The following is a 23,695-nucleotide window of genomic DNA, read 5'->3' as shown; positions in this document are numbered from 1 at the left end:
ATTAATACAAGATACTCCTAAGAACTGTGTGCACCACTGTAGTGCAGTAAATAAACCCTAATATATCATGGAGGGAACTATTTGTATTTAAGAATTCATCAAGGCATGTTACAACATTAGAAAGTTAACTGCTACATATTGGTCTTAAGGCACAGGATGCTCAATACTTTGCAGAAGACCTCAGATGGTTAGGAGTAGGGGCTGAGCTCTTCTGCAATTTATGGCATCTATTCTAAAAGGGTTTCCAAGGAAGAAAGCCAAATTTTGGGTTACTGCATTGTCACCCAATAGGAAACAGAGGTTCTCAATTTTGTCAAGGGCCTGACCATAAAAAGAAAGCCCTCTAGTTAAATGAACAGGAATTCTCTAGAACAAGTCAGAATGGTTCTGTGCTATGGGGTAAAGCACTATTGCTCTGAACATTTGGAGGGAGGATGTATAGTGCATACATCCCCAGAATTACACTCTATGTACAATTGTTTAAGCTTTTGATGCACTGTGGCATCTTATTCACTCATTTCAAGAATTCTGAGTGCTTAAGGAGCAGACACCTTAACCACAAGTTAGCTAAAAGGGTGGACTCTCTCACTAGAATCAAATGTTCATTAAGGACCTAGAGGAGAAACACACAAGTCAAACAAAGTTCTGAAACTTACCTATACCAGTGCTCCACCCAAACTGATAAAAGTTATTTATTCTAAAGCTGCAGGATTGACATTTGTGTCCTGCCAATATGTGGTATTTAAAAAAAAAAAAAAAGGCATTGAGATGCCTTGCCAACAGTACAGGAAGGGGCATAAGCTGGAATGCAGCTCTGGCAATGTCAAGAGATGGGAGTGCCAGGTAGAGAGCTCCTCCCCAACAAAAGCCTCACTCAATGGCATCTCATGAAGGCCTTCGATTAGAGAGCTTGTAAATCAGGGCCTATTGCCTGGGATCACCTAGGCATCTCCTACTGTACTAAAAAGCACTTGCCACAGGATTTATAAGCAAGAACCTGACAATACCTGCTACTGTTCAAATGGTTTGAAGTTTGGGGGGAGAGCGGGGTTAGGCTGTTGCACCATGTTTCATGAACTAGAGCAAAGCTCTAGTCACTGGCTGCCTGTAAGAGCTGTCCATCCAGGCATCTTATTACCAAGAGCAAGGAAGAGGACAGTACAATTAGTCTTATCACTTTCAGTGTTAAAGCTACCCTGTAGTATTGTGTAAATATTGGTTAGGTTTCTATGCATTACACTGCTAAAGACTCAATCATGCTTCACTCACTGAGCACATTTAAGTATACCTTGAAGTCTAGGTTAAAGTTACCATGCACGTGTACCTGAGATACGAAGTCCCACATCAAATCTCTTCATCTCTTAAGAAGAGGCAATTTAGATCACCTGAAACAAGGTCCTCCATATAATTGACACACCACAGATCTGCCATATTGCAGACCCACTACACATCCAGATTGAAACATGTTATTTTTATATTAACATGCCTTATTTCAGGAAGCTAAGTTAGTTTCAAGAAACATGGCTTCTTGAAACTATAGACCCTTCTGAGACAATATAAAGTCACTTGTATACTGCCACATAAGGCTCCAGTTTTACTCCAAGATACTCCCCTTAGGCTGATATTCCAACCAAATCTTAAAGTCCAGGTCTCCTTGGAGGCTTCCTGTCAGATCAGCTATAGCTAGGACAGGGCACACATTCCAGCTATAAGCTAAAGTGATAAGCCGTCAAACAAAAAAGTTAATATCCATCATTGATATTACCCAAATGAATGGGTTCCTAGGGACCCAAATGTTGAGACAGGAATGTTTATTTTGACTGCCATGACCTATTGAACTTGGAAATTTATCCCATTTACAAAGATACAACAGGGCTTTATACAATGTTTTGTTTAACAAAATCTGGGTTAAAGAACCCAAGAGTAACCAGAGCTCAGGTTTTTTGTTTGTTTTTAATTCTGTTAAGCCAGACCCTGTATCAAAGGTACAGCTTAAGCTGCAAAAAAGAAACCCTGAAAGAATAAATTATGGCATACTCTTTATTCAAAGTAATCATTCCAGCACAATACTGATTTCAGTCTAAGTTCATAATTTGATTATATCCATACTATTCCCATTTTTTTTACGTGCACTCCAGTGCAACTCTATGGGTTCATTCCAAGCAGAGGATGAATTCTGTGCCCTTTCACCAAGGCTTACTTTTCAAATAGGCCCTTTTCGTGTTGGCTCCATGCTCTGAAATGCCCTCCCTAGGGAACTTGTTACCCAAAAATCTTCTCTTTCAAGAGGCAGTTAAAGACCTGGGTTTTCCATCAAGCCTTTGGTCCTTAGCTGCCTGCTACATTTATTTAAAAAGTTATTTCTTACTACCCACTCCAGATCGTGGCAGTTAATGTTACATGATTTATGAATACAACACAAACCTAGATCAATAAAGAGCAAAAAGGAAACAAAAACCAATCATACTTTAACACATTAAAACTAAGGATATGAACATAAACTAGTCTAGAGAGGACAAAAAGCAAAATACTCTATTTGTGCTGAGAATTTTGTATCTAGGCAAATACCTTGTTCTCAGCTCAGTTTCCCCAAATGCTTGCTTATATAGGCAAGTTTAATGATTTCTTGAACATTTTTGTATCAAACCAATGTTTGTTTATGCGGGGAATTCCACACTATAGGACTGGCTACTATTGCATGGTCTGATCACACCTTAAGTGTGCTGTGTGAACTGACAGTACCACTAGTAAACCTTTGTTTAGCAAGCTCAGATTTGAGAGGTGTAGATACATAAAACTGCACTCCATGTACTATTCCTGGTTGTATATTTGTATGAATTTATAATAATTTTATTCTAAATTGGATTTGTAACCAGTGAAGTTTGGCAAGCACAGGAATTGTGTGATCAAGTTTTGAAGCCACCTGTTAAACTAGCAGCTAGAGTTCTGTAATTGTAGCAGTCAACTACTTTTGTATGGGAGCCTTAACATAAGGGAATTATAGTAATTGCTTCCTGGAAATGAGATTGTAGGACCTTACAAAAAAGTCTTTAGGATTCTTAAAGTGCATAGTTTGTGGTAATCAGTTTTAAGATAGTGAATATGATCGCTCATGACAAGCCTGGAGTCCAAGGACACCAAGGTTCACAAGCATACCTGGACATGAATATCAATTCCTTCAAAATTTAATTTGGCTGGAGTATCAGCACATGGATGTGACTGATACAGGATTTCAGTTTTAGATACATTTAGAGCAAGCCTGTTAAGCCACATCTTGACTTTGTTGCTTTCCAGTATTACAAACTGTATCATTAGTTTTGTGTGCAGCCAATTTTATGCCTGTTTTGCAGCTTTGTTGTAGACTAGCCAGGGCCATATTTATGATGTGGGAGCCCATAGGCAGGATTAGACTGTGGGGGGATAGAAAACTGATATAGTGGTTGAAGTCCCTCTAGCCTGTCCCTTCTCCAGAGTCCCATAGCAGCACCCCTTTGGAGAGACAGTATGTGCAGGCTCCTCCTTGGCATATTTGCACCTTCAAAATTTGGCACCCCTAGCAAGTGCCTGTTTCCTATGCCTAAATCCAGGCCTCCTGCTAGCTGTTGCTTATTCTGTGTATCTTTAGCCTTCAGCAGATGTTTTGCTCACACTGTATTAAGTTCTCATCCTGATCTATCCACCACAGGAGTGATCAATATCACAGTATTCAGGAAGTTCTCTTGGGTCTCTTTCCATTGCACTTAAAGCAGGGCCATTTTATCAATAGGGTAAATGGGGCACTCGCCCAGGGACCAATGCCTTAGAGGCACTTGATACCCCCCCCCAAATAAATATGAATAAAAAGTGTTAAAATGGTAAAATAAGACCTAAAGAAGTTTATGGCTAAACGGATTGTGACAAACCTAGAAATATCAATGCCACTTGCAGTGCTAAATCAAAAAAATTTGAAAGGGAACCAGAGGTTCACTCACTGTGAAACATCTTAACAATTCTATTACTGAATTGTTGTAATTTCTAGAATGTTTAATTTTTAATGCAATTTATGCACCTACACGTCAAGTGGAAATCTTTGAATGTTGTGGAGAAAAAAAAATTTTTTTTAAGGAGTTGGAAGGGTCTCATAACTGTAGGCAACCCTGCCTCGTTTAGCATATTATCTTAGATCCACCAACCTCCTCCATTTTTTTTTTTATATGTGCATTTGTGTGAACAGTGTTTAAAACTTCAATAATTCTGTACTATATTTGAAATTATCCGATGACATCCAGCCAATCTCTCTCAAAGATTCGAATTATTCCCTGTTTCCAAATACCATGACACCACCGCTGATGTTCTGTCAGGTGTGATCTTTTGTCTCTCTACTTTTAGAGAACTCACTCTGGTATTATATGTCACACCTCACCAACTATGAATGTCCCAACATGTACATGTTTTGGATGATATACGTCCTTCCTCAGGGGATGTTCTGGTGGGTGATGTCTGAACCTGCTGTTGAAAACAAAATCAAAAATTTAAGTTAGAAATTACTTTCCTTAAATCTCTGAAGAAATCTTTTCAGAGATTTAAGGAAAGTAATTTCTAACTTTTAAATTTTCAATTTTGTTTTCAACAGTGGGTTGTGATACACTTAGACTTATGAGTTAATGGCATTTCTGTCATTAACTCCCCCCTGCCAGGTTGAAAGACATCTGGTTTGTCAGCAGAGGAAGGATAAGCCCATCATACATGGAGTGTGGGGGAGAACTAGGAAGAGTTGATGGCAGTGCATGAAGGCTCTACCATGTGACAAACTTTGTGCTCCCTCTGCTTGACTACAACTTGTCTCCTGCAGCAATTGCTTAGGAAGGGGCAGATTTTGTAGCCTTTCCCTCATGGCAGACTTGGGGCCCTGTTATGTCCAGTAGCACTACAGAAGTTAGATTAATTTGCATAAAATGGAAATCCAGTATATGCAAGTCATATGCTTGTTTGTGCATATTTGAGAACTGATGGGCTATGAGGTTAACAGGCCAGCTTTAGGAAGAGCTGGTGCAGATTCCTTTCCTGTCAGTTTTCTGACTGAGTACTCATTGTGGTCTGTTCTAGGGTATCCCCTCTTCAGTTTGGAAATGTGTAGCCATCTTTAACTGATTTCTCTCACTAAGCATACAACCCAGAAACACACAAGAGCCTGAGCCAAGCTATGTACATCAGTGACCAGCCCACAAAACTGGAGATCCTCAGTTCCAGGACTGAAACCAAGCTCAAATTTGGGGTGTGCAGGCAAAAAGTAATTTATAAAATTGTAGCTGCTTGTGGGCACACTGTTTGCCCATAGTATTCACCAAAAATAGAGCCAGCCTCATTTAAAATTTGTATATTGCTTTTACAATTAGAATTGGTCAAAACTGTTCAGATAACAAAACCACCACAATTAGTTGTAAATGAAAACTAGGATAAACTAATGCTGAAAAAAAGCAGATGGTAAAGTGTATAACTGACTAGATGGAGGTTGGGTTTTACTGTTTAGTGTGGGAACCCAAGCCCAACAAAAATCCCTGAGATTACCCCAACCCCAGGGTCCAAAAGGAGAAGAGTACGCCCCAGTCAGTTGCCACTATTGAATTTACTATCAGCAGGGCAGTGATAACTGGGGTTTACCTCTTACCTACTTTGGACCCTTGGGTTAGATAAAAGAGGACATGAGGTACAAGAATGAGTGCAGGGCTGGCAACCACCATTTGTAAACAGGTGCCATTTAAAAATGAGTCTATAGAACCCCCCCCCCCCCAAAAAAAAAACCAAATGCCTGCTGTATGCAAGTGATTTGGTCATTTTATATCCTTCCAAGTCTACAAGAAAAAAAAACTACTAAAGATTTAAAGCATATAATGGGCTCTTCAGATAAATCTGAAGAGTAATACAAATTGTAATTTCTCCTACAAAGCTGAGCTTACCCAAGATATGTACAAAGTGCATCTGGGAGTTTTAAACGTGCTAAAGATACAAGAAATGCTTTTATCGTATGCAATGAAAAGTGCTCTAGTCCAATACAACCCTCCAGTAAACATTGAAATGTAATATTCGGGGGAGCCTGCTGAGAGGAGAGAGGGAGAGGCCCCCAGTGTTTTTGGGCAGAACCGGACTGTTTAGCCAACAAACCCGCTGAGTAAACAGCTGAGCCCCGATTTGAGGGGCGGGACCCGTGACGTCATTGGGGAGAGAGACTGGCTATTAAAACGCCAGGACAGTGGCACATCACTGCTGCGCAGCTTTGCCCAGAGAAGACCGGAAGGCCAGAAGAAGCAGCTGGTGAGTCCTAATGCTGTTTGTGGAGGCTTTTGAAATTTTCAGTACAACTCAATATGGGGAGGAAAAGATAAATAAAAAAAGTTTTCCTATATCCCCTATAACACCTAAGGGCCCAATGGACAACCATGTCTTCAGACAGGTTGAATTGCCACAGGGAAATAGTTCAGGAGGGCAGTTTTCAGCCTCCCTGAGCCCCGGCTCTGGACCATCATCTCCCATGCAGCCTCTGCCACTGTTACCAGTTGGGTTTCTTCACCTAGAACCAGCCAGTTCACCTAGAGGTAGTGACTGCAGTTTGTGTTGAGACTCTTAATAAATCTGAAGGAGAGGCAAGAGCCATATCAATGGCCTATTGAACCACCGGAAGATGTATCATTAAGACATATTTGGAAAATGATGGCAAAAATGAATGAAAATGTTATCCAAATGAATATGAATGTCAGCCACCGTGAATTCTAATAAGTTGCAAATAGAGGAACAAAAACAAGGTGTTTCTAATTTAAGGGAAGATATGGTGAAGGTAACAACTAAAATAAAATTGTTGGAGGACAGACAGCACATATAAGGGACAGTTTAACTATCCATAGGGAGATGGAGAAATTAGAAAATGTGATGAGTTAGAAATTTGCGTATACATAATTTCCCACAAACTAGGCTATTATCCCCAATAGAGATGCTTAAAGTATGAGAGATATACTCCAGTATGAAGAAAAAGACTTCCCATTAATTTCTAAGATCTTTTATTTCCCTGTTAAAATGGAACAAAAAGGAGAGAATGTAGAGACTTCAACTATTGGTGTCTCAACGTTCCTAGAGGAATCTATAGACCTTATTCAGAAAAGAGCTACTTTATTTATATCTTTACAGTTTGAGTCTGACAAAGATAGGTTGTTTAGAGATTCTCAAACACAAAGAACTGAATTTTTGTGGTCTGAGAATATATATTTTTCCTGATGTCTCAAGAGCCACTCAGGCTAAGAGGAGACATTTCCTATCCTTGAAAGGAAAGTTGCTAGCAATTGGTGCCAGCTTCTTTTTAAAATATCCTAGTATTTGTTATGTTACCTTTCAAGGAAATAAATTTAGTTGCTCAGACCCATTACATTTGGAGACGTTCTTACAAGATAAAAATACAGTGGAAGGTAATATTGATTGTTAAAAATTCTCTATACTCTCCTCTCATTTGTGATATTTAAATTTTGATCTCTCCCCCTTTATTTTTGGTTGTAATTGAGATACAAGTTGTTTATGTGTTAGATATATCATATCAACATTACTTATGGTATACTTTTGTTTAAAAGTTTTTTGAATGAAAATTGAATAAAGAATAAATTGAAAAAAAAAGTAATATTCTACTAAATTTGTATGGGTGTGAAGTCTGGGGATAATACCTGAACTCCACTGAATAGATCAGAAGCACATGCACACAGGATACAGGTCACAAGAGGTTTCCCCTTACTAACCATACAAAAAAAAAGAGTTCTGGCATTCACTAACAAACTCCCTCCACTACAAGGCACTCAAGCTTGAAAACAGCAGAAGCCTACAAATGAAGACAGCACTATAAGTATTACAATGTGCCCTACAACATCAACTGTAAGAACAAACTGGATTGTAGTAACCCCTGAATAGAGTTTACTTCATCTTTGTCACAGATGAGGAACAGAGACCCTTAAATACAGGAGTGGCCATGATCTAGAACTACACAAATACAGGCACCCCCTCTCCCAAGAATGCAGAGTCTGCATGCACTGCAACTCTGAAAGCATTCTGGTTTCTAACATTTTTTTGGTTTAATTGAAAGCTATAAGCAGATTTTTTTCTTCCACTGCCTTCCCAGCATTAAAAGTGACCCAAGGCAGTTGATAAACCACCCACAAAACAGACCAAATGCATTTCCTTCTCTGTGTATAAGGAGTATAGGATGCTGCACACCTTATGACTCAAGTCTGCTGTGAGGGCAAACACTGGAGGCAGGATCCACCCTAGGGCTGGCCTGAGTAACCCTTTTGGTGACATGTTTAAGAACCCAGCAATGGCAAGAAATGCTGATACTCTGGCAGTTGCCCACCTCATCTGCCCTACCAAGACTTAACAGAATCAGACTTACAACAAGCAGACAAAAAGCTTTATAATCCTGAGAGAGGGGAACTAAAGAAACTCAGCTATAGCAGTCGTGTATCCCAGCCACAAACCATCATGGCCACTGGTTATTCTACCCTATAATTTTCCCTCCCTTTAATTTAAACACTTTGTATTATTTTGGCAACACATGAACAAGTTGTCATGACAAAGATGTTTCCTGAATCTGAACATCTCTGTGGAGCTTACAATCTAGACAAGGTTTCAGGCAATCACAAAAAGCATGGCTGAAGAACGAGCTAGGTTTAAGATTTAAAGGAGACTTCAGAGATCTGAATAAGTCATCTCTGGCAAAGTTTAAAGTTAGGGACAAAAAAAAAAAAAAAAACACACCACAAAGTATTGGCTTAAGATGTAATGCACTTGACAAAAGCTGAACACAAAGCTTTGAACTAAAGTTAGAACATAAAACTAGTAGTCTTGCAGTCTTCTGCAGAAGATGATTTAATTACAACACACCCTAACTAATAGGAGGGTGAAATGAATTGGGTGAGGCAACTGCTGGCAAAAATGCCTGTGGAGACGTTTCAGGAAAGTTAGAATTCCTTCACATGCATGGGGGAGAAGAAAAGACAGGGGTACTTCCCCTAACCCAAAACAATGAATTAAATTGCCAAGAAATTCCTCACCTATTCTGGATTACTGCTATGTACCCTCAGAAAAAGCCAGGAGACTGCCTTCATGTCTGCCTACACTACTGAACAGAGAAGTTGAGATTTCAGATTTTGCAATGTCAAGCTTACACAAACAAGAGAAAAGAAAAAAAAAAAAAAAAAAAAAAAAAGAGTTCCTGTAATTGTCAGAAAGGTTTTGAGTCTGAATTACATCCCAGGGATCTATAAATCCTGGAGGTAGCAGGATAAATGAGTAAAGAACAGTTTTCAACTCAAATACAGGAAGGTTTTTTCCCTTTTAAGAGGCAGAAGATAAATGTTAGAAGGAATCAGTTTAGGACAACTGGGTAGAGTTGGGCCCTTACATGACTTGGCAATAAGCAGGTCTAGAAAAAAAAAAGTGAGCTACTGTAGGGTAAGTAGAAGATGCACCTCAAACAATAGAACTGTATGAGCATTTTCAAAAAAATGTAGGGACCTTTTTTTACTACAACAAAAAACCAGGAGGAAAAGGTGGAAAGATTACCTACCCCACCCCCAGTAAATATTTTCTCTCATAAGAAATTCTAGGGGAAAGAAATTGCAGATGAAGAGATCCCTATGGGGACATTCTGGTTTCTAGCTTTTCTACAGAAACTTATTCTGAATTTTGTTATTGTAGGTTGAATATTTGAGATTCTTCAGTCTGGATGACTAAAAAAAGTGTCAGACCAGAACTAAAGCTCAGCCATTCTCCACAACTTGAAAATACAGAGATACAAGTAAACCTAGGCCAACCCTACTTTGTATAGAACTGGCAAGGTCATGTACCAGTGTAATAACTGCACCATTCTAGACATTCTTAACTAAGAACAGTTACAGCTCTTGGTTAAGAGGCTTAGGTGGATTAAGTGTATTACTGTTCTGCTGGAATCAGACTGCAGACCAAATGTTTTCCCAGGCTTGATACCTGTGCTGATCCACACTGTAGCAAACTGGCCCAAGATGTTTGCTCAAGAACTTTCACTACCCTGCTCAACAAAAAGTTCTACATGTGTTTATGTTTGTATAAAGATGGTCCAGAAAGTAAGGTCAAATGTGGTCCATGAAGTATTTTGCATTGCCCATTTCTTTAGACAAGGCTCATACTTCTATAACACATCTCAAATGCAAAAAGGTACTTGTGCACAATATATGAAGTTCATATTTAGAAGATTAGCCCATTTCACTAACAATACAGCCTCCTGGTGGCACAGTAATGATGCAAAGCCTGAAATAAAGTACCAAGAATCATTAGCTGTGAAGTTAAGGTAAAGCCAGAGATTGAGTGATGAAAGAAAAGTGACACTACAAGGAGACACTAGAAAAGCCCAGGGCATTAAGTGCCCTAGGCAAACTTTACAACCTGTCCCTCCCAGTCATTTTCCCCACCCCCAAAGAGAAAATGTAATGCATTTTACATTTATTTAAAGGTTTTTTTATATACCACGGCACATTTAAAACATCACCTCGGTTTACAATGAACAATAATTTAGAAAGAACAGGCATATATATCAATACAGTCAAAGAACAAGGCAATGTATCATAGTACAAATTAATCCCACCTAATCTCATGGGAGAAGCTATGTATAATTACAAACTATATATTTATTTATTTTAAAGATTTTTATATACTGGGGCATGTGACTCAAGTACAGGCTTCTGAGGTCAAAATCTCACATGTATATTATATTTACATGTTTTCCAGTTGACACAACAGCAAAGCTCTGGCAAAAGAAAAACTCAGCTATGTTAGGCCTATTGTAATACATGTGTGGGCTTATCCCTCAGAAAAAAAATAGACAATGAACTTCCATGCCAAACATCACCAGCTACCAGCATTTAAACAGTAGCTGTACCTATGAAAAGGTAGCACTGCAAAATATTACACTAGGCCTTAACACATCAATACATCTATTGATAAGGTGCAGTCACCCCATGGAGCATTGAGTATTGTGTGCAGTTTGTCACTGAATTTCAAAAAAGAATTACAAGGTAGAGAAAGGCAAACAAAATTATAAATGGGATGAACAGCCAAATAGGTTAGGGCTGTTCAATTTGGAAGAGGCTGCTGAGGAAGATATGATCAAGGTCTATAAAATGAGTGACATGAAATAGAGTAAACTGATTCATACTTACCTAAGAAAAAAAAAAAAGACTAGGACATTTAAGACAGTAAAAAAAAATTCCAACAGACACTGGAATTTGTTGTCAGAGGATATTATGAAAGCCTTTTAGCACAGCTGGGTTTAAAAAAAACCAAACAAGTTCCTGAAGAAAGTCCATAAACCATCGAGATTGACTGGGGAAGTTACCTTCATATCCCTGGAATAACTCCCCAACTTGGAATCTACCCCTTAGGATCCTGCCAGGTACTTGTGTCCTGGATTGGCTACTGCTGGAAACAGGATACTGGACTTGAACCTTTGGTCTGACCCAGTATGGCAAAAACTTGTTAGGTCAGAACAAGCTAGGCTACCACATGCTAGCAGAATGCCTCACTTCAGTCACATATGCAGACTAGACAGACCCTCAAATACAGAATACAATACAAATAGAAACTGGCACAAAGTGGGAAGCTACAATAAACCAGACTCCTTATGCAGTGCAACAATGAAAAGCTTAAACATTGTTCCATGAAGTATGGCAAAAAACCCACAAAAACTCAAGACAGGAACCACGCTAAAAAATACATCAATATCCATAAATGATAAATTATGGAAACAGCAACTGCTAATAATTAAGACCAAGGATAAGGATTTAAAAAACCCACACCCCTCTACTATGTACCTGGGGACCCTTCAGATGCCCTCATTGTTCTAGATAAATGTGCAACTTACCCCTCAGCTTAACTGACCTCACATAAGAACATAACTACCCAACTGGGTCAGACCAAGGGTCTATCAAGACCCGTATCCTGTTTCCAACAGTGGCCAATCCAAGTTACAAGTACCTGGCAAGCACCCAAATATTAGATCTCAAGCTACTATTGCTTAATAGCTATTTATGATTTTTTTTTCTTCCCCTCTAGGAACTAATCCAATCCTTTTTTTAAACCTAGTTACACTAACTGCTAACACAATATCCTCTGGCAATGAATTCCAGAGCTTAACTGTGCACCAAGTGAAAAAGTTTTAAATGAGCTACTTCCCAACTTCAGGGAGTGCCCTAGTATTAAGAGAATAACCAGTTCAATTCCTTTCATGACTTTGTAGACCTTTTATACCCCTCCCTCAGGCCTCTTCTCCAAACTAAACATTCCTAGCTTCCTTAGCCTTTCCATGCCCCATATTTTGGTCACCCTTCTCTGCACTGCAACTAAGAACATAAGAAATTGCCATGCTGGGTCAGACCGAGGGTCTCAAGCCAAAACCAGGCCACAAGAACCTGGCAATTACCCAAACACTAAGCACAACTATATCTTTGAGATGCAGTGACCAGAATTGCACACAGTCTCACCATGGAGTGAGGCATTGTGACATTGTTTTGCCATTCCCTTCCTAATTCCTAACATTCAGGCTGATTCAGTAAAGTCTGCAGGAGAGTGGGCAAATGCCTGCTCTCCCGGTGCATGCACAGGCCACTCGCCTGTGTGCACGATTCAGTATTTAAATTAGGTCTGGCGGTAGAAACAGGCAAAAAAAAAAAAAGGCGCTAGGGACACTGGCATGTCCCTAGTGCCTCCTTTTGGCCCGGAGCGGTGGCTGTCAGTGGGTTTGACAGCTGACACTCAATTTTGCTGGAGTCTGTTTGAGCCCACTGACAGCCACAGGCTCAGAAACTGAATGCTGGCAAAATTGAGTGTCCAGTTTTTGACCCGACAGCCACTGGCTGACTTCAAAATTTCTCTCAGACTTAATATCGCCATGATATTAAGTCAGAGGGTGCCTGAAGAAATTAGCACCTACTTTTGGTTAGGTGCTAATTTCTGAAAGTAAAGTGTGCGGCTTGGCTGCACATTTTACTTACTGAATCATGTGCGAATACTTAATAGGGCCATCAACATGCATTTGCATGTTGAGAGAGTTATTAGGTTAGGCGGGTTGCACGTGCGTTTTCTGCCCCTTACTGAATAAGGGGTAAGGGAAAACATGCGTCCAATGGCAGGTTAACAGCAAGGGTTATTTTTCCCTATATGCACTTTGCACAACTACTCTGCATAATTTTGTATCTCCAAATGTGATGACCTCACTTGTCATACCCCTTTCCAGATAGTTTATAAATATATTAAAGCAGTGATTCAAGTACAGATCCTTGAGGCACTCCACTGTGAAAACAGAACATTTAATCCTTCCCCGTTCCCTGTCTTAACCAGCTTGCAATCCACAGAAGGGCATTGCCTCCTATCACAACTTTAGTTCTTAGAAGCCTCTCATTAGGGACTTTGTCTAATGCCTTCTGAAAAACCAAATATACCACATCTACAAGTTCACCTTTGTCCACATTTATTCACCCCTTCAAAAGAACAGATTTGAGAGACAAGACTACCCTCTGGTAAATCCATGCTGGCTGTGTCCTGGTTAAGTCATGTCTGTTTTGTGATTTTATTCTTTATAAACAGTTTCCATGATTTTTCCCCGGCACTGAAGTCAGGTTCACGATCAGCCCTGGATTCCTTTAATATCAGGGTTACACTGGCCATCTTCCAATCTTCATGTACAACAGATTTTAATGATAGGTCTGAAATTTTGTTTAGTTTTTAGAAACTTGGTGTATGCCCTCCGGTCCAGGTGATTTACTATTCAGTTTGTCAGTCTGGCCTACCACATCTTCCAGGTTCACTGATTTGGTTCAGTTCACCTGAATCACTCTTGAAAGCCTTCTCCAGAAGGAGTCTACCACTTTCACCCCTCTGGAAGCACAAGATGCAGGAGTAGCCTCCTTCAGCCCCACAGGATGGATTCTCTTCAGGACAAGCAGCCCCTCTGCTCCATCTTGCCCTAGCTCATGACATGACTCCCACTGCTCCAACCTGCTTCTCCCCAGGGCCATACAGCCCTGCTGTTCCAGCTTAGACACCACACAGCCTACTGCAGCTATTGCATCTCCTCCTCACCTGGGTTGGTCAACATGGCAATACTATTTCTGGCTTTTAGAGGTGTGCAGAAGATTACGTTGTGCTGCTCCCAAAACAATGGCACTAAGCAGCCACCTAGTTTGTCTGGTGCTTCCATTGGCCCGAATGAGTGCTAGTCATGTTACCAAGTGTTTTCTATATTGTAGACAAAACTGAGTAGTCTCAAGCCAGCTCAGATTATACATGCTTAATTTCACATTAAGAGTGATATTACCAACAGGCTGATTTATAAGCAGCATTTCCATCATTCTGTATGAGAGCCTTAGTATGCATGACCCACAGCTGTGCAGTTCACTGATTATATATATATATATTTTTTTATTTTTTATTTTTTTTTTTTTTAATGTTGAATGCCAATGGTACAAGCTTTGATTGCAAACCCTCTGGGGCAGGGACCTACATACTATACTGAATTTCTAGCTTGCCTCAAGTTAGAATTTGTTTAGGGGCATAATGAAATCCAGAGGAGAAATACAGCCACCCCCCTCCACCCATTAGATGCCTTCAAAATTTAAAAAAAAAAAAAAACTTTGAAAGACTGAACAGTAGTGCCAACATTAACAATAAGTTTAGAAACAGAATTATGAGAAGTCCACAGGTTAACTGGAAACCACCTTAAGATTAGGATCTATTTGTATAATCATGATTTGGTTTCTAGGTGGAATGTCAGTTTACTAGGACATGTGTATCCATGGAAAAAAAAAAGTGTTTGGAGTTGTAAGCAAATATACAAAGGATGGTTTGAGAGAAGAAACTGAGCAATTGCACAAAGAGTGCCTGGGGTGGAAGCCATGAATCACAGATAAGGGAAGCATTTATGGGTGCTCAACTAGCAGTGATCTAGGGACTTATTGTTTCTGTTCTATCAGACTAGGTTATTTGCAATGGATTAATAGTTGAATGTTTAAGTATATTTCTCAAGTAATATTGCTGCTTCTGAGATTTCTGGGGACTGACAAGGTTAGACAAACTACTGTGAAGACAAAAAACAGTTTGTGCTAGGGCTGTTCCTTCATGCCAATTGTGACTTATTTTTATATACTGACATTCAATCTGAGATATCACACCGGTTTACATTCAGGTACTGTAGGTATTTCCCTATCCCCAGAGGGCTTACGATCTAAGTTTCGTACTGAGGCAATGGAGGGTAAAGTGACTTGCCCAAGGTCACAAGGAGCAACAGCAGGACACGAGCCCCGGTCTCTTCAAACTTAGATGCTATTGATCAGATTTTTTTTTTAATCAGTTGGAAGGTTTAGTCCTAAATTGGTTTTCATTTCTTATGAATGATATCTAGCAAGAGCTTTCAGGATCTTCCACCTCTGATCCATTCTCTTTTCCACTTCGTGTTCAAGAGTCTATATCCCTGGTTTTGTTTACTCATACCTCTGGGAGATTTGATCAGAAGCTGAGCAAACATCTTTATGCTGAAACTCGGCTGTACTGTTTGTTAGCTATGGACATGAAGAGCTCCCTGGAGGAATCAATTTGACTTGAGGCTACTGGGTGTTGGGCATTAGAGGAAGGTTAGAGATAAAATTTGGAGTCCTGATTAGGAATGCAGCTTCCTTACCTGTGCACAACCCCCCCCCCCCCTCCTTTTGACAAATAGCAAGAGATTTGGAATTGAGGATAATTTAAACCTACAATACTTATCCCCAGTGTCAGCCTTCTGGCAGCTTAGGCTGATCAAATCAAAGCCTTATTTGGAGGCCCAAGAGATGGTTTTTACTTATGCCGAACGTCACACCTGGACTACTGCAGTGCCTTTGTGGTGTTCTCCACAATGATCTAGAGGCAGCTGATCTAGAATGCAGAATCCTGAATATTGGCTGGATGCACTTTAAGCTCCTCTGATTCTTCAGGAACTATTGGCTGATCAGTTGGGCTACATATAAGGTATTGTGTTTAGTTTAAGGGCCTAAATGGCCTGGGGCTCTGGTTATTTTAGGAATCTGCTCCATTGGTACATCCTGGCCTATTTCAGATCAAGAAATGTTCTGAATTATCCCCATGAAGTCCAGTTAAGTTTCCAGATCCTTATTACTTCATTTCCATTCTGCATCAGCTTCCCTTCTGTACCCAATTCAAGACGATTAGATCACAGGGGACTCAATACCAGGATTAAGCTGCAGACCTCTGGCTCAGAACAAATGGAAATATGAATCCCCTTGGCCTCTGCCCCTATCCCCATTCTCATGCTTTTCCCCCCATACCTTGAGCCTCCAGTAGCTTATGAACAATCACAGCAATTTTAGACTTCAGGTACCATGAGGTTAGAAGCCTATGTAGATTAGAGAACTGGCATGTTTTTGATTTAGACTTACTAAGATACAGGTAGTGGCATTCTAAGTCACCTGTAATGGTAAAATAGAGGTGGGAACTCCCAAGTATAAGACATTTCAGTAATCAAGGAGCTGTGAATGATTGGCATACTGTTCTAAACTTTAGGCTCCAGTAATGGTTTAGGAGTAGAGTTTTTAAAGGTTGCCTGTGTTACTACATTAATCTGTGGCCATACTGACAAGCTGGAGTTAATGGCTCCAAGATTTTTTTCACACCACTTGAGAAACTGGGATCTGATGGGCCCTCAAGTGTAAAGCTTGATGGCTTATCCTGAGAAGTCTATACATACAAAGAAAGAGCAGATATAACTAATTGAAAAATATAATATACAAAAATATTCCTATTCAAATCCTACCTAAACATGTTAAAAAGTTACCTATCCTCACCTGAGAAGGGTCACTTTCCAAGATCATGATTTCAGTTTTTTCTATATTTAAAGTGAGATTATGGAACAACCAGGTTAACAAATCTAGAATGTGAGACTAAGAGGATGGCCCCAGAATATAAAAGCCCTGATTATTGGCATGCATCCTGTACTTTACACCTAACCAGGAAAATAACCTGCAGATTGGAGCCATGCAAAGTGTTGGACTGTGGCCAAAAGCATGAAGCCATGTGGCATCCCATCAGTATGACAAGCAGATACAGATGAACTAATTCTAATCTGTTGGCAACCATGGAGGACATAACTTGAACCAGTCTAGTACTTCCCTAGATTCCAATCCTATCTCTTCCTTATGAGTACCAGTTCCTCCTCTCCTCCCTGGTTCTGCCACCACTGGAGAACGTACCCCCCTCAAATGCATACAGCAGAGCACCAAGATTGTGGTAAGAACGCCACAGGCAAACATGATTTATCTATAAATTCCCACCATGCCAAAAAAGTCTAATTTAGAATAAAAAAGGGGGAAAAGTCATTGCTCTAGACAACTATTTTACCTTGTATTAAAGACTACATTTAGTATATAGTTTTAATAAAAACCTTATTACAATCAAATAAGTTACAAAGCAATTCTTGTCTTCAAACAATGCTGTAGTCATACAAACATTGCAGGTCAATCATACCTGTATACAGATGTTTGTATTCATCTTGTTACCCATCCCACTAATAAAACAGTAAAACCAACATTCTCTCAGAAATTCACGGACTCATGCCACCCCACATGCCTCACAGCCATTAAAAAGGGGACCTCAACATCTCAAAAGTTAGAGAAGCACTCCTATCACAATATTAAATTACTTCAGATAATTTTGAAATGGCTTCAAATACTCCAATTCATGGACACTGGATGATATTCAGGGGCTTCTAAGAACAGCATATAATAAATATATATCTCCTCTCTGGGAAGGGATACTGGGACATCTTGGACTTTAGAAGCTGGTTTTGAAACACACACACAAAATGGTCAGCCATTCCAAAATTACAGTATCTGAAGTGATTTAGTGTTGTGATAGGAGTGCTTCTCTAATCCGAGACATTGTGAGATCAGTTTACCAAAAGTCAGGCCGGTGGAGCGCACTATTAAACTGCATTTGGACACACGTTTGATGCGCTAGCTTTACCCCTTATTCAGTAAGGGGTAACAGTGTGTCAAAAATGCACGTCCAAACCCCCCCCCAGACTAACACCTGCAACATGCAAATGCATTTCTGCCGGCGCTGGGGAAGTGCACAGAAAAGCAGTAAAGACTGCTTTTCTGTGCACCCTCTGACTTAATATCACAGCGATATTAAGTCAGAAGCCCCAAAAGTTAAAGTAAAAATAAAAAAAAAAAATTGTAAAAAAATCGGCCTGAAGACGGATGCTCAATTATGCCGGCGTCAGTTTTCCGAACCCGTGGCTGTCAGTGGGTTTGAGAACAGATGCCGGCAAAATTGAGCATCAGCTGTCAAACCCACTGACAGCTGCCACTCTTGTCAAAAAAGGAGGCGCTAGGGACACGCTAGTGTCCCTAGCGCCTCCTTTTACCATGGGCCCTAATTTGCATAGGCCACCCTCCTGAATTGCACCCGCTCTCCTGCACGTTTTTCTGAATCGGCCTGTTTGGCCAGAGAACCAGAAGTGTCAGCAGCTTCCTGCAGCTGGAAGGAGAAAGCTGCACTGGTAGTATATTTGTCTGGGTGGAAGATAAGGTTGCAGGAGCAGCAGTGAGAAGAACTTAGACTTGAGGAGGGAATGTTGCACTTTTTTTTTTATATGTTCTGCCTTAGTGAATTTATTACTTTTTAAATAAAAAAAGTTCCTGACAGCAATTCTGCATGCTTTGCAAAGCAAGTAATATGATCTTTTTGCACAGAATTGTCAGGAGTAACACAGAATAGGCTAAACCAGCAGAACCTGTCAGCAATAAATCAACCACACTCCTGGGATGTTACATTACTAACACCATGACCCTTTATTAAGTTTTGCATTACAAAATAACCCAGCACACAAAAAAAATCTTACAAAAAGTGAAATGCTTGATTAGTATGAGAGACTTCATTCAAATGGCTTGTATGCTATGTAGGAAGTTTGGTAAGGATTCTCCCCTAAGCTGTGCCAGCCATCATTGCAAGAAGAGATAAACAATATCTTACAGTTAGTCCCATGCTTTATATTACCACTGCAAAAGTATCAAAATGTCAAAACTAACTAGCACCACCGCAGTAGAACACTAGCCAATCTCTGGTTTGCCATTACCATGAACCTTTAACACATAAAGGAGAGTTTGCGACTAATTAACCTCGACCAGAGGCACCGATTTAGCAAGAGATGGTAGAGGGCCAGTTCAAATATTGTTAAACGCAACGAGCTACTACTTGAATGAAGCTTCTGTTCTCTCAGCTCTACCTGCCAGCTGTGACCTACGGGAAAGGCTACGGGGCATTCACTTAAGGAAGAGAATCCAGCTCTCAGTCAGGGCCCTCCGAACCTAGCTGACCTTCACCGAAGCTGGACTCCACTTTGAAGGTTTTATACACCGTTTAGAAGCACTAGTTAACGCCTCTAGGTTGGGCTAGTTTTAAAAAATTGCACCATTACTAGACAATATATTTAAAAACTGATTCAACTTAGTCCCATAATGTCCTAAATAAAGGACACATCACGACGCCTGGTTTAATATTTGATTGACGGCCGATCCAGCATCCAGGCGGGGGAGGGAGCGCTCCACAACAGCCTCTCAGGAGGGGGAGGGGGGGCTACCACAGGTGCGCGTTCCCTCCCTCCAGCACCACTCCTGTATCCGGGGAGGGTAATGGGGCTCTAGACTGAGGGAGGCTGCCAGCATACAGCGTGCATGGCGCGTCCAGGCCGGGAGCCGCGCCTTGCCCCTCCCAATGTTACCTCCCGACACATGGAGCGCCTACCACTTCCTGACTCGCCACACCCTGCTGCACAGCAGCAGCAGCACGGACAGCCCTGCCAGGGAGAGTGGCGTTTAGGAGTCCGAACACCTCCGGCTCCTCCCCGCCCGCCGCTCTGCTCTGGCTAAAGCCCCCCCCATCTGTCGCGGCCACTCAGGATTACGCTCCCGAAAGCTGCGCGAGGTAGAGTCCGGCGCGCACATAAAAGAGGAGAGAAAGCGTGCAAAGCGTCCGAGCAGCTGGGGGGGGAGACAGGGAACAACAACAAAAGCCTTGAGGGGGGAGGGGGGAGATCACACCCAGCGCCCCCCCGGGACACTCACCTATAGACACCAGCTTGATGTTCTCCCGCTCCAGGAACTCCAGCGCCACGGACACGTTCTCCAGCTGCATCTGCTGGAAGGTGGGGCGCTGGTGGTACTTGCGGTACATCTTCTTCTGACTCAAGACCTCCAGCAGCGCGATGAGCCGGAGCCCGTCGCTCAGGTCGGTCTGCAGGTTGCCGATCCTCTTGTTCACGCACTTCAGGTGCTCGTTGCACCAGCGGGTGAACGTGTTCTGCTGGATCTTCTTCCAGGGCGCGTCCTCGGCCAGGTCCTTCTCGGTGACCGGCATTTCGTGCTCCTGGGCGGGGGGCTCCGAGGGGTGCTGGACCGGCGGCTGCTGCTGCCTCCACGTCTGGGCGCTCACAGCGCTCTGCCTTTGACCCCGGCTCTCCCGGTCTCGCCTCGTCGGCTGGCTCGGCGCCTGCGCGCTCATGCTGCCCTCGCTGCTGCCCCTCCTCCTTCTCGCAGGTCCGTGGTAAGAGGAGGCTCGGGCTCTCGGGCCCCCGCTGCCGCCTCCCGGCAGAGTCAAGCACGGGCCGCCGCAGGCGAAAATCTGTGCAAGGAAAGGGGCGGCAACGTTAGAGAAGTGGGTGCGGGTGCGCACGGCTTAAGAGAGGCGCTTCGCTGCTAAGCTTTTAAACGGGGAACCGACGCCTCATAGGCGGGAGGAGGCCTTCGTATTAACGCTGATCTGTGCCACGTGATAGGCAAGAGCTGGCACCGCAATTAATTTTGTGAAATTCGTGTCGACCTAGTTTGCTGACATAGGTGTAGCGCAACAAATTTTAAACACTGCATCTCTATAAACTTTTTTCCCCCTGCTATTACGATACATAGTCCATGCATTTGCACTATTAATTGAGTTCGCCTAAGATAAGCGCGTCTTTGTCAGTAATCAGTCTGTTCAAGGCCTAATTGTTATACCAAATTATGTCACACCAATTTTTGTAATGACCCAAAAATGAATGTTACTTTTGTAAACCGTTGTGAATTTCACTTGGTAGGATGGTATAGAAACTAAATAAATAAATATTAACATACTAATTGTAAGTGAATCTTAAAGATGACAGATCAATGAGACCTTTACATTTGCTTAGAATTAGTGTTGATAGTTATTTGAAACTGGCAGTATGCAACCTTATTATTTGTAATTATAAATTAGCAATATTTATTTTTGTTATATACCAACATTTGCTCTGAGATATCACATCAGTTTACATTCAGGTACTGGAGGTATTTCCCTATCCCCAGAGGACTTACAATCTAACAGGCCGATACAGTACAGTGCGCTCTGTTAACCAGCTCTTGGATGCGCGTTTTCCCTCACCCCTTTTTCAGTAAGGGGCGGAAAACGCGCATCCAACCCGCAGCACCTAATAGCGCCCTTAACATGCAAATGCATGTTGATGGCCCTATTAGGTATGCCCACGCGATTCAGTAAGTAAAATGTGCAGCCAAGCCGCACATTTTACTTTCAGAAATTAGCGCCTACCCAAAGGTAGATGCTAGTTTTTGCCGGCACCGGGAAAGTGCACAGAAAAGCAGTAAAAACTGCTTTTCTGTGCACCCTCCGAATTAATATCATGGCGATATTAAGTCGGAGGTCCCGAAGGGTAAAAAAAGTAAAGAAAAAAAATTTAAAATGGGCCGGTGGCTGTCGGGCCGAAAACCGGACGCTCAATTTTGCCGGCGTCTGGTTTCCGAGCCCATGGCTATCAGCGGGCTCGAGAACCGAGCCGACAAAATTGAGCGTCAGCTGTCAAACCCACTGACAGCCGCTGCTCTGGGCTAAAAGGAGGTGCTAGTGTCCCTAGCACCTCCTTTTGCCTGTTTCTACTGCACCACCTAATTTGAATACTGAATCACACGCACTGGCAAGTGGCTCATGTGTGCACCGGGAGAGCAGGTGTTTGTCTGCTCTCCCATGGATTTTACTGAATCAGCCTGTAAGTTTTTGTACCTGAGGCAATGGAGGGTAAAGGGACTTGCCCAAGGTCACAAGGAGCAACAGCAGGATTTGAACCCTGGTTCATAGCTCATTGCTCTAACCACTAGGCTATTCCTCCTTCCTATATGATGTTTGTTATTATTATTGCAAAAAAATGTATTTGCTAATGTGGTAAATTTCAAGATAATATAAAATTGACATGTCATTAGCAAGTATCTGGCAAATATAAAGAGAATTTATTTGTATAATATCTTTTACAGAGTGACACACAAAATATAGGAAGAGGAAAGCAGAGAAAGACAAATCCTATCAAGACTGTTCCTTTTTCCTGTCCACCTCACCTCAGATCCTATCTGATCTTTACTTTTACCCTCATTTTCCCACCTCTAAGGATCCTTTGTGCTGGTCCCATGGCTTTTCAAATTCTAATACCATATTTGCAGAAAACACATACCATGCTACTTTGTTCTAGAATTACTTTTCCATGCCACAATGTTTACTTTTTATTTATCCCCTTGAGATATTTTAATATTTATAACATAACCCTCTCCTGTCCTTCAGCATATATTTATCTATTTAGGCCCTTACGTTTCACCTTATTTGCTCATGGTGCACCATTCTGATAGACCTCCTCTGGATTACCTTTGTGCTGCCTGTTATCTCTACATCGATCCAGCTCCCAAATGTGGCCCTCCAGCTGAGGTCTCACCAATGTTTTATTCAGAGGTATGACCACCTCCTTTATTTCTCTTGGTTATGTTTCCCTAGCACGCCTCGCTGTCTTGTCATGCTGTTTGACCAGCTAGAGGTAATCAGGTATTATATCTCCCTAAGATCTCTTTCCTGTATAGTAGTCATCATTATTTCCATTCCTCCATTTGCTGCTTTCCTGGGTTTCTGTGCCCCAAGTGAATGACTGTACTTTTACAATTAGATCTTAACTGCCACAGTCTTGACCATTCCTTAGACTTTCCTAAAACTCTTTTCATTTTTCTCCTCCTTTATTATCACACTCTGTTTTCTGTCGCTCAGAGTGTAGCACCTCATGACCCATCCCAGGCTTCCTCCCTTCTTTGTGTTTCCCCAAGTAGAATGTCCGAGATCTCACCCAGTCCAAAATATCAATCCTGTGTATGTGTCGTGTTGCCTTGGATCCTGTAAACTGCTGCATTCAAGATAGTCCAAAATTCCTTTCTGTGATAGTGATTCCATTAATTTCTGCACCACCAGTTAGGCCTCTAGTTGCCAGTCTCCTCTTTTGTAATACATCTTTGATGTGGCCTTCTCTAGTCCTCTGGAGCCACGCCTGACCCTAGCATGTGATTTTAAAATAGTTTAATGATATCTTGGGTTAGCTGCATGCTGTCTGACGCTTTTATTTTGTCTGCTTTCAGGTTGCTGCTCCCATCTCAACTTGCTCTTGTGTAAATGGGAATCACCTTCTTTCTGTTTGTGCTCCTGTCACGTATCTGTGGTCCCTCCCCTTCCTTTGTAAATGTCACAGCAATATTTATGTATTTCTGATTTTTTTCCCCCATCTACATTTTACTTCCCTTCTTTTTTCAGTCTTGCAGTCCTACTCTTGTAT

At 41.5% G+C, this 23,695-nt stretch overlaps 1 protein-coding gene across 1 annotated transcript in view; it reads right to left on the bottom strand.

Annotated features, from left to right (window-relative positions):
• Nucleotides 1–20,772, bottom strand: part of FLNB (filamin B) — a 248,494-nt gene extending 227,722 nt beyond the window's left edge. Inside the window, 1 exon segment of the mRNA XM_029600955.1 lies at nucleotides 20,157–20,772. Within this exon segment, the coding sequence (XP_029456815.1) occupies nucleotides 20,157–20,592 (436 nt within the window). The 5' untranslated portion in view covers nucleotides 20,593–20,772.
• Nucleotides 20,773–23,695: the final 2,923 nt, after the last annotated feature.

Source organism: Rhinatrema bivittatum, chromosome 4 (assembly GCF_901001135.1).
Source record: "Rhinatrema bivittatum chromosome 4, aRhiBiv1.1, whole genome shotgun sequence".
Lineage (NCBI taxonomy): Eukaryota > Metazoa > Chordata > Amphibia > Gymnophiona > Rhinatrematidae > Rhinatrema > Rhinatrema bivittatum.
This window is presented reverse-complemented; position numbering and strand designations above follow the sequence as displayed.